This window comes from Notolepis coatsorum (assembly GCF_963971535.1).
Source record: "Notolepis coatsorum genome assembly, chromosome: 10".
Taxonomy (NCBI): Eukaryota; Metazoa; Chordata; class Actinopteri; order Aulopiformes; family Paralepididae; genus Notolepis; species Notolepis coatsorum.
Genome location: NC_140174.1, coordinates 48,592,949 through 48,611,497, shown reverse-complemented (window position 1 = coordinate 48,611,497; position 18,549 = coordinate 48,592,949). Strand labels below are relative to the sequence as shown.

The window sequence follows — 18,549 nt, the reverse complement described above, 5'->3', positions numbered from 1 at the left end:
CCTCTCTCCAGTCAGTCAATAAATGTATTTAATAAAAAAATTACTGATGTCGATATGGTCTGTATAAATAAAACATATTTCTATGATAATCAAATGTTGTACATACTATTTTTGCACATACTGAAACAATGTTAGTTCACGGTCCTGTGCTGTGTCATTGTCACATGCAAGTAATGTTACCCAAACAAACTCTGCGTGGCCAAAAAAAGGAAACACACACATGCACACACACACACACACACACACACACACACACACACACACACACATAAATGGTCAGAAAGTGATGAAGAAAGAGTGAGACGTGGTAGAGAGAGACTAGACAGAAGCAGAGTAATATTGTAAAGTGTCACCTGAAAACTAGGCCTGGGTATTGTTTGAAAATGTTCTGATACTGGTGTCAATAACAATACCTGGGATTCCATACCGAAACCAAAATTATTTTGAATTTGTGTTTCTCAATACCTTATGTGCATTGTGGGTGCTATGTGAGCCAATCGGAGGCTTTGTTACATTTTGGATTATTTTGAATTGTGGTTGAGCAGAATAAATGTTATATCTCGGAAGAAACATGCTTATTGAATCATGGACACTGATGAGATTAACTACTTAGGTATCAAAATTTGGTCATTTGATACCAAATTCCGATACCACAGCATTTTTCAATACTCGATACTATTGAAGCAATTCGATCGATACCATAAAAGTATAGGATTTCAATACCCAGCCCTACTGAAAATTAGACATTATCATCTAGCTCCAGTTTATTCCATCAAAGTGAACCGCTGCCCCCTTATAGTCGATAAGTCGATTGATCGGTCAGTTTGGTCTTAGACTAACCAGGACTTGTCAGCAGATTTGTCGATGAAATCATCAAATCAATGAGTCGACAAATCCCATGACTATTAGTCGCCTAAGGATTTCTTTAGTTGAAGACAGCCCTAGTGATCTCTTGAAGACCACAGTTTGTGAAATGATCAACCATGTCACAAAAGCACAAAGCCATCCAATATTCATAGGGCCTACTACTATATATCTCCATTGCTGATCTCACAAAAGATAGAACAAAAGCACATACCCGTACATATACGTCACTATCGGCAAGACAGTGCCATCCACTCTCCTTCACTCTCCTCACTCAGCTCTTCCAGTTCAATAATAAAACAACTGTTGTTGTTATAGCTCTCTGAGTCTGACCAAGCCACTAAGCTCCTTATAGCAATGGTCAAAGGTCCCCTGAAATTGTGTCACCCCTTGGGTATAAAAGATTTCCAATTTCACATTAACATCATTAGTGCAGCTAATGAACTTTGGGTGTTTTTTCTGTCCCAGTGATAGAAAATAGCCTACAATGAGATGGAAAAATACAACTCTGTCTTATTACGGTGGTCTGGTGGAACTGAAACGTGGTGGAAAGTAGGCCTACTCGTTTTATTTCTAAGGCCTGGAAAAGGAGGTAAACCAGACTTTTTGTTTGAATGACCATAACCATATGTATGACATGAATATGAGATTGATTTGCTTGTTTGCGTATTCATGTGTGTCAAGTTTGTATACATAGTAGACAACTTGTGTTTTCATACAGTATTTGGTCTCATGCCTGTATGGGTGTATTATCTTTAGAGTATTGCAAACCTATGTGGACTGATGGGCATCATTTCATACAATGAGTCACATTTAAACATTGGAATGATTAGTCAGCATTATTGAGGAGTATTTCAACCACATGTAGTTAAACATACTGAATAATTGACATATAGTTGAACAATTCTGCAGTAGTTCTTTTACTTGTAATTATTTCAGAAGTAGCGCTACTTTCTAGTATACACTGTAGCTTACCAAGAAAAGAGCTGTCAATAAATCAAGCAATCAATCAAGCCATGGAACGACCTACCCACAGCCGTAAACATTTTTGAATCCCTACCCACCTTCAAAACCGCTCTCAAAGAGCACCTACCGGAGGCTGCAATTCGAAACTGGCCCCCGTAAATGTCCAAACCCACCCCCTCCTAATGTACAGTTTCCTCCCCCTCATATGTGGATCTCTGTTTAACAGTACTGTATATTTGCATATCTTGTATGTCACAAATGTAACAGTATCTGTATGTCATTGTCATGTATGTCATAAATGGCATGATATATATCTGTATATCTGTATGTTGTGTATGTCATAAATGTCATTATGAATTGAAAATGGGGGACCCTGATGTAAACAAGACGAAAGTCTTTCTCTGGTCTGCAAGTGTGTATTGAGCCGTACTGTATTGTACCCATTCTGCAATCTGTTAATAAAGTTTTCAATCAATCAATCAATCAATCAATCAACCATCAAGCAATACATAGGCATAGTTTAATTTTTTTGAGATAATCATTCCTATTTTGATTTGTCTCTCTGTTTTTTTCCCTCTGCCTAAAACCCATGGGCTCCTGAGATCTAACTGGATTGAGTCAGACTGCTTGTTCTGCACATCACAATTTAACTTAGATGTATCTGGCCTACCTAAACAACGTTATCAAAGTTGTTACAGACAAAAATATTTACACTTTACAAGCAAGTTAACCTCTGCGAACATTTTGAGAGTAATCCTGCCCTGTGGGCCAGGTCACACGTGTTGTGAATTTGAAAGACATGTCATAGCTACTCCTCTCTCCAGTCAGTCAGTAAATACATTTAATTAAAAAAATATATATATCCAGAAAAGGCACTGCTTTGATCCTGTCCTCACTCAGTACTTACTGCAATGAGCCTTCACTTGGTTTCCTCCCAAGCTTGGCGAAGCGTCTCTTGGGGGAACTGGCAGGTAAACCCATCGGTGAGGAGGCAGCTGGCCTGGGTGGGAGAGAGCCGCGGTCCTCTGGGGATGTCCTGGCAAAATCCATTCCTCTCGAGTCGACTCAAACGACGACTTCAAAAAAAGGGTGCTAAAGTTAGTTAAAGTTACTCTTGAATCAGAGGGAAAAGTCCCCTCAAGGAAAAGTCCTCATTTGATCTGTTGGTTGGCTGTACACGTTGTGCGCACAACGTTCTTTGATTCATCGTTGTTCTCTCATTCAGCAGCTCCGGGTCGGAGGAGAGGCGCGTACACGGCGATAAACCACTAGTCTAGGAGGATGGTTCAGTTTACGCAGACGCATTCCAGGACATGCGATGCAGATGTTTCAAAACTCTACAGCTGTTTGTAACTGCTGAGGTCCGACCGAGATAATGGTTCAAGTTACAGCTTGAATCCACAACTGCTACACTGTGCAATGAACAAAATAATAGGCTGAGTCAGTTGGCTACCTGACAAACTATGGGCTCTGTGAGTGACTGCATCACCGGGACTGTTCCCAAATCCCCCAAAATGATTTTATTCGTTACAACGGTCTGGTGTTTCAACAAACGACCATTCTGTTCTGTATAATCTAGAAATCTTCCCCGTATTTTAGGCGTATAATTTACTTGAAAATCAAGACGGACGCGAGGCGAGGGAGAACCTTGACAGATGTGTCGACAGCGCAACTGTCTGGAGATGCCAAGTGGACACCCACCAGAGGACCACAGCCCCTCTGAGTGAAACGTTGGATGTTTCATAAGTGGTGAACAAAGTTCACAAAAGTAAGAATACCCTGATAGAGTAGTAAAAATAAAAGTACTAGTTTATAGTAGTACTATTAAAAATATTAGGCTAAAATAATTGTATATAGAATGTAGTAGCCTAAATATCAAAAGTATCCCTATACCTTTGAGTGTCTAGGTTAATGGAATAATGTCAGAACGATTCGTTGATCTTCAAAGGTTATGTCAAAGTATTTGCTGCTGTTCTTTAAAACGTAGACTTTAACTTGTAATGTGTGCATGACACAAATCGTATGGAAACCGTTGTCTGAGTTCAAAGTAGTAATTGCGCAGCGTTCAGATACATATAGTGGAGTAAAGGATTAAAAATGCATGGGAGAAGCATCCTAATATATAAATACATAAATAAAATACACCAGTACCTCAAAAGTACATGGTTCTTTCTTGTATTAACAAAATGTCAAAACATGGAAATGAAACTGTGCGTCATCAGAAAGGCATGTGGCCCCAAAACTGGACCTAAAGGACAAACTTTTTATTGTATTGATTTATTTATTTAACATTTTTGTGTGTGTGGCTCCATCTTCTGGTTGCGCCGAGAATTGATTTCAGAACCCTAGACTAGAGCAGTGGTTCCCAAAGTCGGGGTCGCGACCCAAAGGTGGGCCGCGAGCAGCCACGGGTGGGCCGCGAGATGATTTAAAAAAAATAAAAAAAAAATAAAGAAAAATTAAAAAAAATATTTTTTTTATTTTTTATTTTTTTATTTTTATTTTTTTTGTCATGCCACTGAACTTAGAAGCAGGCCAGGACAGTGTTTCTAGTTGTATTCTAAAATGTGACTATATGGTTTTATATTAACTTAATAAATAAACAAAAACGAAAAATCTACTTATTTCAACGAACATTTCAAACTAAATAACAGATTATGCACATAAAACGCTGAAAACAACCGAAGCAACAATAGTATTTTAATGAGGCTATTATTATTATCATTATTATTTTGCAACAAGTTAGCCCTCTCATAAATAACACATATAAATGAATAACTAACTTGAACTAACTTAATAGGATTGAAGTGATATTTGGCTTAAAAAATCGGTTGCCTGGCAAAAAAAAAAAGAAAAAAGCCCGACGATGTGCATTGGGCCGCGGCTCTCTGACGCCTTATTTTCTGGGCCCCGGCCTGAAAAGTTTGGGAACCCCTGGACTAGAGTACAGTAGATTGATTGATTGATTGATTGAAAACTTTATTAACAGATTGCAGAATGGGTACAATACAGTACAGCTCAATACACACAATTGTTAAGGGGATGCAGACCAGAGAAAGACTTTCGTCTTGTTTCCACCAGGGTCCCCCATTTTCAATTCATCAGGACATATATGACATACATGACATACAGATAGTCAGTACTGCTACATCTATACATTTATGACATACCAGATTTGCAAATACAGTACTGTTTGTGATACAGAAGGAGTCAAGAAAAGGGAGTATATACATTTGACGTAGAAACTGTACATTGGAGGAGGTTGGGTGGGGGGGGTTGGGTACACTGGGATATTGACAACCATACTGGGTAATTTACATTGGAGGTGGTTGGGGGGGGGGGGGGGGGGGGCACACTGTATAAACAAGCAAAACTGTACATTGAGGGGGGGGAGACTCTGTACAAACAAACAAAATTGTACATTGGACTATTGACAAAACCATACTAGGTAAATGACTGTACATTGGAGGGGGTTGGGTTAGGATATTTACAGGGGCCAGTGTTGAATTGCAGTCTCCCGTAGGTGTCTCTTGAGAGAGGTTTTGAAAGTGGGTAGTGATCCACATTCCTTTACAGCTTTGGGTAGGGCGTTCCACATTGATGTGGCATAATTGCGAAACGTGTTTAGTCCCTTATTTGAGCCGAATCTGGGTTTAACATGATTTGTGGAGCTCCCTCTGGTGTTGTGATCGTGGTATTCACTGACCTTTGGGAAGTATTTTGCCATGTACATGGGTACCTTGGTCGTGTAGTGTATCTTGTAGACCAGGCCCATTGCAAGTTGCTGTACTCTGTCATCTACTCTAAGCCATCCTAGGTTGTCAAAGTGGGCAGGGGTGAGGTGGGTTCTAGGAGTAAGGTCAAGCAGTAGTCTGACCAGTTTGTTTTGAGATGTTTGTAATTTTGTTTTTAGCGCCTTTGAGGTGCTTTGGTACCATGAGGTGCAAGCATAGTCGTAGTACCCCTGAATGAGTGCTCCTGCCAGAGTCTTCAGGGTATTCTTGTTTACCAGAGAGGAGATCCGGTACAAGAATCGAGTTCGTTGGTTGACTTTTTTTATTACATTGGATGCCATTTTGTCACAGGAGAGATTAGCCTCTAGGATGGAACCCAGGTAGGTAATTTCATCTTTCCTTGTGACAATATTGTCACCCACTGTAACTGAGAAGCCGTCGGTCTTGCTGAGTTTGTTATTTGAACCGAAGAGAATGGACTCTGTTTTGCCCATGTGTAATGATAGTTTGTTATCAGCGAGCCATATGCAGATTCTGCCTAGTTCCGAGCTGAGGGTTTTTTCAACCTGTAACTTGTTCTTGTCAGAGACCAGCAGGGCTGAGTCGTCCGCAAACAGGAACAAGTTGCAGTCACAAGCTGACGACATGTCATTTGCATAAATTAGGAACAGTAGCGGTCCTAGTATGCTTCCTTGTGGAACACCACAGCTCACTGTGAGAGGGGGGGATAGGGTACCGTTTACCTCCACCATCTGTTCCCTCCCCTCAAGGTAGGATTGCATCCAGCTCACTGATAGACTATCAAAACCAATTGCTTTTAGCTTGTCAATCAGAATGGAGTGATTGACCGTGTCAAAGGCCTTTTGTAGGTCCAGCATGACCATGCCGCAGTATTTGCCTGCGTCCACCTCTTGTTTGATGTGGTCATTCAAATAGAGAAGGCATGTGTCAGTGGAGTGGGATGTTCTGAAGCCAGATTGGAATTCGTAGATTAGATTTTTTTCCGCTAGGTACTTTTCGACCTGTTCGTAGACTCGGATTCGGAAGATTCGGAAGACTCGTAGATTCGGATTCGGAACTACTCAGCTAAATGTTGATATTGAGGAGGCAAGTGATGATGCGCGCGCGCGTGTGTGTCATGGTGATCCAGATCCACTAGATGGAGTACTTTGCATTCTACAAAACCAGCTGGGCATAGCTGTGATGGTCAAATATTATTATGGCAGTCATTAATCACAGGAAGAGATCACTTTCGTTTTCAAGTGGGGTTAACTGTTTATTATTTTATTAGGATCCCCATTAGCTGATGCAGAACATCAGCTACTCTTCCTGGGGTCAAACACATAACATACAAACATGACAATAGATCAAACATTTACAGACAAAACAACCAAGTGGTATTAACATCAGAAAGTTACAATATCCTTTCTCTCAAACATATTACTATACATACTATAGTATTAATCACATGCAATCATACATAGTACTATAACATAACACAGTATATATTAATATTCACTCAATTCACAAACAGTGAGAATCCATAAACATACATAATGTACATATAGCCTACTACAGTCTTTACCCCAATTAATAGGCACTGGATACACATAGGGTGACCAGGTGTCCCCCTTTTGGTTGTACTGTCCCACCATTTGACCAAATGTCCCGCGTCCCTCATATTGAGAGGATGTCCCTCTTTTCGAAGTCAAAAGAAAACATGCGTCTAAAAGCCCCTCCCTACAGACAGTAAACGTAGCAACCTGCCTCTTGTCCACACACATTGCTCTGATTGGTTATAGTACTTTAGCGCGCTGCTTGCCTGCTTGTGACGTGACTGAGTCGTGACGCTACCTCATATTGCAGATCTGATTGGTTATAGTAATTTAGCGCACTGCTCTGCTCGTGAGAGTTGAACTTGTGACGCTACCTCATATCGCAAATCTGATTGGTCAAAAAAAACACAACAACATTACAAGCGAACTAGTTCAAGATGGAAAGCAGTAAAAAGAAACGGACCTGCAGTTACAACCAAGACTGGCAAACGACACATGACTGGGTGAGGCAGATGGCAGGCAATCCGCAGCAGGCTTTCTGTGTTTTGTGTCATAGTTCGTTTTCAATTGCGCATGGAGGAGAATACGACTTGAAGCGCCACAGTGGACGTGAGTCTCACTTGAAAGTGGTTCACCAAAAAGAAACATCCAGATCTATGGATACGTTTCTTTTTAAACCAAACAATGATAGCCAGACGGACAAGGTCACTGCAGCTGAGATAACAAGTGTACAACACTCCCATGCATACAGGTCAGCCGACTGTGGTATGAAACTAGCTCCTGTCATTTTGCCAGACTCAGTTATTCTAATAAAAAAATTTACATTATCTATCTGTCCCACTTTGTCCCACCAAAATCTTACTGTTGTCCCACTTTGTCCCACCAAAATCTTACTGTTGTCCCACTTTTGGACTTTTTGCATCTGGTCACCCTAGATACACATGGTTTCGTAAGGAAGATGTTATCAAAGGCAGTTAATGGACTGTATGGGGTCCTTATATTTATTTACTTATCTGATAATGGTTTATTTATTTACTTATCTGATAATGGTTTAAACTTCGAAATACTGCAGAATTGGTACACCACAGTATACTCCGAGTCCTCCATATTCAGCTAATTTGACTTGTATACAGAATTTGGGGCTAATATTTGTTTGTAGTCACATACAGTTTCAAATTATTTTCAAACATGACCCAAGTTCTCATTTGTGGAAAATAAATAAACCAAAGGGAAATTCTCTCTGACCAAAGGGAGATATTTAGGATAGTCATGTCTGAATAATTAGATTCAAATGTATTGGATTCCGATTTATGGAATGACCATGGTTATGTGTCCAATATCTGAAATAAAAATTAACTGAACTGAACTGAAGTCATACTGGCCAGCGGTATAAATAGTAAGAGTAGGTAAGGAATATAAGATAAGATATTCATTTATTGATCCTCCTGGGGAAATTCGGGAATATGTACATAATAGATATAGTATCTACAGGTGTGTAAAATGTATTATATGCAGGTGTATACAGACAGATGTGGATAAATATACGGTATATACAGCATTATTGTACATGCCATCATACAAAGTTATATGGGTAGACTATAGTTTGAGGTAGGTAGTTATGATTACAGTGGCAGTTGTAGACAGTGAAGGATAATCACTGTACTTTCATGATATCAAACATTAGACCGGAGGATTCATATTTAAGACCATCGAATATAATTAGCTATTCCCTGTGGATGTCCTGGCATAGGTTTGGTGTGGCGGTATCAGGAGGGATATCCAGCTAATTGGTAACCAGCGGAGAGCCTGCCTGCCTGTCAACCGAGGTCAACTCTTCTTGGAACATGAAGAGAACAGGGCTTAGCGCCTGGTAATCAGATCCCCTGTGCAACAAGGAGGACTCATTGAGCAGTAGGGCTGAGTAGGCTACTTAACACTGGCTAACTGGCTTGATGTTTAGACACGAGGAATCTCCTAGGGCCTAGGCTTTTCCGCGGGCAAAGCAGAACTTGTAAATACTAGGAGTCACTGCAGTGCAGCGTAGGGGTAACGTTGCGTGTGTAACGTTCTGAGTTTCTATCCTCTCTCAGGAGTGGAAACCCTACTGCCATTCTGGAGTACTTCACCCTGTTCTCTGCAATTAGCTCTGATTGACTGTCACCTGTGGGTTGTTGTCACTAATTACTGCGTGTGTTGCCGGGATTTTGCCTTTATAGTAATCCCTTGTTTCTCTGTCTGTTGTCAGATCTTCAACAGAACTACTGTGAGCAGTCGGCCACGGACAAGAAGTGGGACCTCTTATCATTGTTGTTATTATTTAGTGTTCTTCTTTATCCGTCTTGTGTACGGTTCTCTTTCCCTTAAATACCTCTCAGTTGTAGCTTGGCTACTTATTCTTTATCGTTACAGTATCTTGCTCTAGTGATTTCTGATAATAAAAGAAACACATATTTTGAGAAGAGCAACCCCATCTCCGCCTCCTTATTACCTTCTACTATTGGACTCAACTTCCTACCTTGAATCGTAACAGTTGCGTAGGGGTAACGTTGCGTAGGGGTAACGTTGCGTAGGGGGAACGTTGCGTAGGGGGAACGTTGCATAGGGGGAGCGTTGCGTAGGGGGAGCGTTGCGTAGGGGGAACGTTGCGTAGGGGGAACGTTGTGCCAAACAACGTTGCAACTTTTCTGTTACATATTTGGGTTACATATTGGGGCTACATTGGGTTGTATATAGTTCTATGGATATTACATATTGTGACGAGCCTGGTGGTGTTCAGACTCGTCACGGTTAAAAAACAAACAAATTCAAATGTCCACACAAGTGCAATATCAATCAATAAGAATATTTATTGATTTACAGGCAGAATAATAGTACGATGGGCAAATAGAATGGTCGTAATACAGTCCGATGGTCAAAACACAAAAACAGGCTCTCGTACAAAAAAGGGATTGTTAAATACTCAGAGTAGTCGTCCGGTCCAGGGTCAGTACACAAGGGGGTTTCTCAGCCAGTCTAGGGTCCAGTACACAATGAACACCTTCTCGCCTTCACCTCTCCTCTCACTACCTCTCATCTCGTAAAACTCCGTACAACAACAATCTTTCTCTCACTACAATAACTCCAACCTCACCTCCACTCCACTCCTGGACAATGCATCCGCGTTCCCGTGTGCTGCGCCAGACCTGTGGATGACGGAGAAGACAAAAGGCTGTAAGGATAGGAACCAGTGGGTGACACTAGCATTGTTGACCTTATTACGTGATAGCCAAACGAGGGGTGCATGATCCATGACTAGGGTGAAGCGCCGTCCCAACAGATAGTATTTTAACTCCTCAAGGGCTCATTTTATCGCCAGGCACTCCTTCTCAATCGTGGAGTAATTCTTCTCCCGGGGTAGTAGCTTGCGACTGATAAATATCACTGGGTGTTCCTCACCTTCTCTCAGTTGTGATAGGATGGCACCCATCCCAGTCTCCGATGCATCCGTCTGTACCAACAGAGGCTGGCTGAAGTCGGGGGTCACCAGCACTGGTTCCGAACACAGTTTGTCCTTCAGCTGCTGAAAGGCCTTCTCCGTCTCCTCGGTCCACAGGACCTGGTCTGGCAATTTGTTCTTCGTTAGGTCGGTCAGGGGTGCTGCTAGGGCAGAGAAGTTGGGGACAAAACGTTGGCAATAGCTGGCTAGGCCTATGAAGGTTCGTACCTGCTTTTTGGTTTGGGGGCGGGCCCAGCTCCGGATGGCCTCGACCTTGCCTGTTTGGGGTCTGATACACCCCCTCCTGATGGTGTACCTCAAGTAGTCAGCATCCTGTAGGCCCAGGTGACATTTATTTGGGTTAGCGGTGAGCCCCGCCCCTCTCAAAGCCTGTATAACAGCCGTGACCTGTCGTAGATGCATTCCCCACTCCTCGCCGTGAATGATGATGTCATCGATGTAGGCCGCTGCGTACTTTCGGTGGGGTCGGAGGATCTGGTCCATCAGCCTCTGAAATGTGGCGGGAGCACCGTGTAGACCAAAAGGGAGGACAACATAGTGGAATAACCCATCTGGGGTGGAAAACACTGTTTTCTCCCTATCTTCGGGAGCCAGGGGAACCTGCCAGTAGCCTTTAGTGAGGTCTAAAGTGGTGATGTACCTCGTCTTTCCTAGCCGTTCAATAAGTTCATCCACTCTGGGCATAGGGTAGGCGTCGAATTTGGAGATGGCGTTCAACTGATGGAAATCATTACAGAACCTTGGGGTTCTGTCTGGCTTAGGGTCTAGTATGATGGGGCTACACCATCCACTATTGGACTCCACTATTACTCCCGCCTGTAACATGTCCTGCACTTCTTTTCTCACTGCTTCTCTTCTGGCCTCCAGGAGGCGGTAGGGACGCAGGTTCACCTTCCTCCCTATGATAGTAGGGATGTGGTGGTGTATTACCTCGGTTCTCCCTGGTTCCGTGGAGAACACATCCCGATGGCGTTCCACCAGCTCCCTTAGGTCGTTCTTCTGGGGAACGCTGAGTTGGTCTCCCATGGGCACTTCAAGCAGTTGGGTCCGGACTGGTATCTGTGGTGGGGTGAAAGAGTACAGAGCCTCCCGGGCTTCCCATTTTTTCAACAAGTTGACATGGTATATCTTCACCAGCGGACGCCTCTCTGGCTGTCGCACTCTATAATTCACCGGACCCACCTTTTCCATAATCTCATAGGGTCCGTGCCACTTGGCTAGAAATGTACACTCTGAGGTGGGGACCAACACTAACACTCTATCCCCTGACTGGAATTCTCTGGGTTGAGTGCCCCGGTTATAGACCCTGGCTTGGGCCTGCTGGGCTTTGGTCATGTGGTCTCTCACCAGGGGCCACAATGATACAAGATACAAGATACAAGATACAAGAGTTTTATTTGTCACGGCATACAGGTATACAGTGAAATGCGGGGGGGTCTTGCCCGTAACGATGTGCATAATACAATAGTAATAATATATAATAAGAATCCAACCAAGAGCGACATTGTGCAATAAACAAGTAAACAAAGTAGGGCATATCGGTACATGAGTTATTTACAGAGCATGGTATGCTAGGTCCTGTGGTAGTGCAGGTAGGGTAGCTACGGATGAGGCACTGGGTCTTTATGTACACTGCTATACAATGCTATATTATACAATCTCAAGCTCTACTATACTATTCTTAAAGTGACCTTTCCTTCTGTAAAGTGTCCATAAGTGTGAGCATGTGCAGCATGAGTGTGTGTGTGCTCATGTGTGCTTGTGCGTGGAGAGTTCAGTGTTCAAGGCTCTGATGGCCTGGGGGAAGAAGCTGAGCCAAAGTCTCTTTGTCCTCGTTACTGGTGTTCGCAGGCGTTTGCCTGACCGCAGCAGCATGAACAGGCTGTTGTTGGGGTGGGAGGGTCTTTCATTATCCTGCAGGCTCTGGATTTGCACCTCTTGTTGTATAGGACCTGCAGGGTTGGTAGTGCAATACCCGTGGTACGCTCGGCTGAGTGCACCACTCTCTGTAGGGCCTTCTTGTCCTGTGTGTGAGGATTCGGAGTTTAGGAGAGGTGTAGGATTCAATCGCAGGACAATGTGGAGTGAGAGAGACGAGGCAACGAGTCGATGTTCCGATAATAATAAGCTTTACTGAGCATAGTCACAAGGCACACGTTACAGGGGAAAACAAAACCGTACTTGAAAACACGGGAAATCAAACCTCAGCAATGCTGGAAAACATGAGCTACAAATACGGGAACAGACTCACGAGGAAGTATAGGATAACAAGGGTTTTCACGAGGGGAACACAAGGTAGGCAGAACAGCACGGGAAGGTACTGACACAGGAGATAACACACAGCACGGAAGGGTACTGACGGGATAACCAAACAACAAACAATGACGCGACACTAGAAGATAGGAGGTGGCATGAATATATCCAGAACTAATTATAATAGACAAGGAACAGCATGGGGGCTGACAGGCTAGGACACATGAATATAAGGGAAGGAGACACTAAACTAACAGGCAGGAATAAACATTGTAACATAACAACACAGGGAAGACTAGGACTAGACAGGAACATGAATATGAATACACACAGGGAACAACAGGGCTAGACTATGACCGATAGCAGAAACATAGGGAGCATATTAGAAATCACAGTCAACAAGAACATAGGCAGTGCATTAGTGATAGCAACCAATACCAGGTACAAGTGCATGACCGGAGCCAGCAAAGTCATTAACCCCAGAATTCCACCAGGCGGCATCAGAGGATTGCCTATGTTCAGAGAGTTCATGAGTCCAAAGGGCAGATCATGACACTGTGCCGTGCTGTTGCCATACCAGGCAGTGATGTTTCCAGTCAAGATGCTCTCTACAGCTCCGGAGTAGAAGGATTGATTGATTGATTGAAAACTTTATTAACAGATTGCAGAATGGGTACAGTACAGTACAGCTCAATACATACAATTGTTAAGGGGATGCAGACCAGAGAAAGACTTTCGTCTTGTTTACATCAGGGTCCCCCATTTTCAATTCATCGTAACATATATGACATACAGATAGACAGTACTGCTACATCTATACATTTATGACATACCAGATTTGCAAATACAGTACTGTTTATGATACGAAAAGAGTCCAGAAAAGAAGTATATACATTTGACGTAGAAACTGTACATTGGAGGAGGTTGGGTAGGTGGGGGGGGGGTACTGTACATTGGAGGAGGTTGGGTAGGAGTGGGGGGGGGAGGTTGGGTAGGAGGGGTGGGTGGGGGACACTGTACAACTGTACAAGCAACACTGTACATTGGAATATTGACAAGAACATACTTGGTCATTTTTACTGTACATTGGAGGGGGTTGTGTTAGGACATTTACAGGGGCCAGTTTCGAATTGCAGTCTCCCGTAGGTGTTTTTTGAGAGTGTTTTTGAAAGTGGGTAGTGATTCACATTCCTTTACAGCTTTGGGTAGTGTGTTCCACATTGATGTGGCATAATTGCAAAACGTGTTTAGTCCCTTGTTTGAGCCGAATCTGGGTTTAACATGATTTGTGGAGCTCCCTCTGGTGTTGTGATCGTGGTATTCACTGACCTTTGGGAAGTATTTTGACATGTACATGGGTACCTTGGTCGTGTAGTGTATCTTGTAGACCAGGCCCATTGCAAGTTGCTGTACTCTGTCGTCTACTCTAAGCCATCCTAGGTTGTCAAAGTGGGCAGGGGTGAGGTGGGTTCTAGGAGTAAGGTCAAGCAGTAGTCTGACCAGTTTGTTTTGAGATGTTTGTAATTTTGTTTTTAGCGCCTTTGAGGTGCTTTGGTACCATGAGGTGCAAGCATAGTCGTAGTACCCTTGAATGAGTGCTCCTGCCAGTCTTCAGGGTATTCTTGTTTACCAGTCAGGAGATCCGGTACAAGAATCGAGTTCGTTGGTTGACTTTTTTTATTACATTGGATGCCATTTTGTCACAGGAAAGATTTGCCTCTAGGATTGAACCCAGGTAGGTAATATCTTCTTTCCTTGTGACAATATTGTCACCCACTGTAACTGAGAAGCCGTCGGTCTTGCTGAGTTTGTTATTTGAACCGAAGAGAATGGACTCTGTTTTGCCCATGTGTAATGATAGTTTGTTATCAGCGAGCCATATGCAGATTTTGCCTAGTTCCGAGCTGAGGGTTTTTTCAACCTGTAACTTGTTCTTGTCAGAGACCAGCAGGGCTGAGTCGTCCGCAAACAGGAACAAGTTGCAGTCACAAGCTGACGACATGTCATTTGCATAAATTAGGAACAGATACTCTGAACTTCCTTAACACATTGACGACCACGGTTTGCAGTGTAATATGGTTCTAGACGACCAGGGTTTGTCAACAAACCGATGTACCTTTGGATAGCTATATACTTTATAGTATTGCTATCTGTCCATTCTCATTGTCACTTGAGTGCATAAACCGTGCCTTCATAATGGCTTAAAGAAAATAAAAATCCATCGGTTGGTTGTCATTTTATAGCGTCGTGAATATAAGCTTTATCGCAGTTTTTGTCTCGTCTTTTTTCTGGGAAGCTATTTATAGGGCTAAAGGCTAGTCACGTTATATCGAACGCCATTTCTGTTGTATATATACGAATGAAATAAAACAAACTGCTTAGCATCCGGACTATTACAGAGCATCTATGGATGAAATGGGTTTAGTATTATTGATTAGCAATACAGTGTGCGTTCAAGTAGCCACATTCAATGATCGATCGCTTGCGTTTTACAACAATGTCCAATCCGGCTGTAATTTAGGGGAAGTGTGTCCTACCGTCAGCCCATCTGTTCGCCGGCAGCATTTCCACCTTATTCATCGGCATCTGGTTGATCGATATGTCCATTGGCTGATCATAAATCCCATTATTCCAGGCTGAAATCTGCGTTCCGAAACGTGATCAAAGATGGAGGATGTTCGCCTGGGATCCAGGCTCATATGAAACGCCCACAGACAGTAAAAAAAAATTCCCATTCGGCCTCAATGATACTGCAGTGGAGCGATGGCCCCCCTAAGAGGATCTGGCCGGTATTGCATGTTGCGGAAATCAAATATGCGGGTAGGTCCCCAGAGTCGATCGGGGACGTTAATACGGTTATTAATATGGAATAAAACAATAACAACTCGCCACGAGTTAACGGCTCTGGTCCACAACGGGTAAAGTAACTAGATTACTTTTTAAAGGAGTAATCAGTAATCAGATTATTTTTACAAGTAATCTGTGGCATCACTGCTGATACCCCAGTTCCACACTTGCATACACCCTCTCACACACAACATACAAGCACTCATTCATCTTCATACTCACACCTACACACACATCTGTTTGCATGTACACATTAGCGCACACACTCCTCCCCTGTTTATTTGTTTTGTACATAGGCTGTGCATGTGTTTATTTGTTTATGTGTATGATTCTTAGCTGTGTTTTTACTTTATTATGAATATATATTGTATTCCTGTTGGGGCCTCTTGGACATTGTAAATAAGAGTCTTGGGTATATATCAGTGGCGTCGTTAGCCCTGGGCTTGTTTTTTTTTTTTTACTTTATTACCTTTTTTTTTTTTTTTAGATGTCAACATCCCCATTGTCTGTGCTGAATGTTTGTTAGTGTTTGGTATTTTTTGTTGGTTTTTAGTACTTTTAAAATTTTTTAGTAAGTAGTTTTCATTCACCGATTTGTGGACTTTTTCTTTTAGTGTCCTGAAAGGCGCCTTATAAATCAAATGCATTATTATTATTATTATTATTATTATTATTATTATTATTATTATTATTATTATTATTATTATTATTATTATTATTATTATTATTATTATTATTATTATTATTATTATTATTATTATTATTATTATTATTATTATTATTATTATTATTATTATTATTATTATTATTATTATTATTATTATTATTATTATTATTATTATTATTATTATTATTATCATCATCCAGGAGGGAAAAGACACTTTGGATAGTAGGGACTGCATCTCTGCCTGTCCTGACCAGGAAACACTTTGCAACTGTGATCTCCTCTGGCAATAGTTGGATATTGTAATGTGTGGCGAGGGGTTGCAGCAATTCCACTGAGAGAAACTGGTCTGAGGCTGGATAACATGCCTGTATGCCTCTCATAAGTTGTTATCCAACTCATGAGAACCTGCTCTCAAGCTCTTGCAGCATTCTGTCGACGACTGGATAGAACAGTCTCTGTCTCAGCTGATCTCCTGAGCTGAGGTCTGAGCTTGTGCCACAAGATGACTCAACTACATACTCGTCCATCCTTTTCTGCTTCCTCCTTTGGCTGGTAGTATGTTCCTCAATCCAAAGGCCATTACATATGGCCTTTGTCCTGTCATACATGTCCACTGCCATCTCTGAGGTGCGATAACCTTTGAGTGTGTCCTGCACTGTGCTTTTAAATAGTACAGATATTGAAGATGTGCACTTTAACGCAGCAGCACCTGGAGCCATCCATACCCATGTCCAGTGTCCTATAATAAGCTTTAATCGAACCCTGGTTCATTTCCTCGGATAGTCCGGTTGGTTTGGGGTGGTGTGAAAGCTCATTCACTCTTGATGAGATGGGAATGCAAAGCGGACCAAAGGCAGGAAAAGACCCAAAAATCGAATATTTTTTTTATAAGACTGAAACATATGTATATAATGAAACACACAATACAGTTTTTTTTCGATTGCCTAAGCATGATTTTGAAAACGGGGCCCGGTGTTTCAAAACACACAATTAGCACAACCACACACACAATTATCAGAACACATCAGATCCTTTGCTAAATTAAACACTTGTCAAAACCATACACTAATTTATAAAAACTACATTTTGTTACCATATGAAACACACGTTTCATATGACTTAATTCTGTTTGAACCAGTTACACACACTGCTGTGCTTAACCTAAAACACATTTAGCAATTCTACTTCTCAGTGATTAGAGTACTGTAAGTGAAGTACGCAGAGAATGTGCAAATATACAATAAATTCACCAAACACTACACAAGACCAATGCTGTAGACTGATGAAAATATAATTTATTTATCTACATATACCCAAATCAATGATGCAGACTGATGAAAAAAATTACATTTTCTCTCCATATACCCAAATCAATGATGCAGACTGATGAAAATATAAATGTTCTCTCCATATAACCAAATCAGTCAACATTTCAACATGGAGAATCACAACAATACATGTCCCAGTTTTCATGCTACTATGTGCATAACACTGTAAGCTCAGCAAATATCAGACAAACATAAAATACTGTATCCAGTACAGGTTAAAATGACAGTAAAAAATACTAGACATTATCTCTTTGCCTATAGCTCCTCAGAGACTCAGCAGCCGCCATCACCCCAGTCATCACACACATAATAAACCTCTCCATAAAACAGGGACACGTCCCCAAGGACTTCAAAATTGCGAGAGTGACCCCTCTGCACAAGAAAGGCAGTAAATTAGACCCAGGCAACTACCGCCCTGTTTCTATCCTTACCTCCATCTCGAAAGTCATGGAAAAAATTGTATACGAACAGGTCGAAAAATACCTTGCGGAAAAAAATCTAATCTACGAATTCCAATCTGGCTTCAGAACATCCCACTCCACTGACACATGCCTTCTCTATTTAAACGACCACATCAAACAAGAGGTGGACGCGGGCAAATACTGCGGCATGGTCATGCTGGACCTACAAAAGGCCTTCGACACTGTCAATCACACCATTCTGATTGACAAGCTAAAAGCAATTGGTTTTGATAGTCTATCAGTGAGCTGGATGCAATCCTACCTGGAGGGGAGAGAGCAGATGGTGGAGGTAAACGGTACCCTATCCCCCCCCCTCACAGTAAGCTGTGGTGTTCCACAAGGAAGCATACTAGGTCCGCTACTGTTCCTAATTTATG

The 18,549-nt window shown here is 42.0% G+C and overlaps 1 protein-coding gene across 5 annotated transcripts in view; it reads right to left on the bottom strand.

Annotated features, from left to right (window-relative positions):
• The window catches only part of radil2b (Ras association and DIL domains 2b), a 37,877-nt gene extending 34,549 nt beyond the window's left edge, over positions 1 to 3,328 (bottom strand). For 4 of the 5 annotated variants that reach the window (XM_084322362.1, XM_084322363.1, XM_084322365.1 and 1 more), the window contains exon 1: positions 2,738 to 3,328. In XM_084322362.1, the coding sequence (XP_084178488.1) occupies positions 2,738 to 2,880 (143 nt within the window). In that variant the 5' untranslated portion in view covers positions 2,881 to 3,328. Of the gene's footprint in view, positions 1 to 1,078; positions 1,114 to 2,737 lie in introns of those variants that run through there. The other variant, XM_084322364.1, reaches the window with a different exon arrangement.
• Positions 3,329 to 18,549: the final 15,221 nt, after the last annotated feature.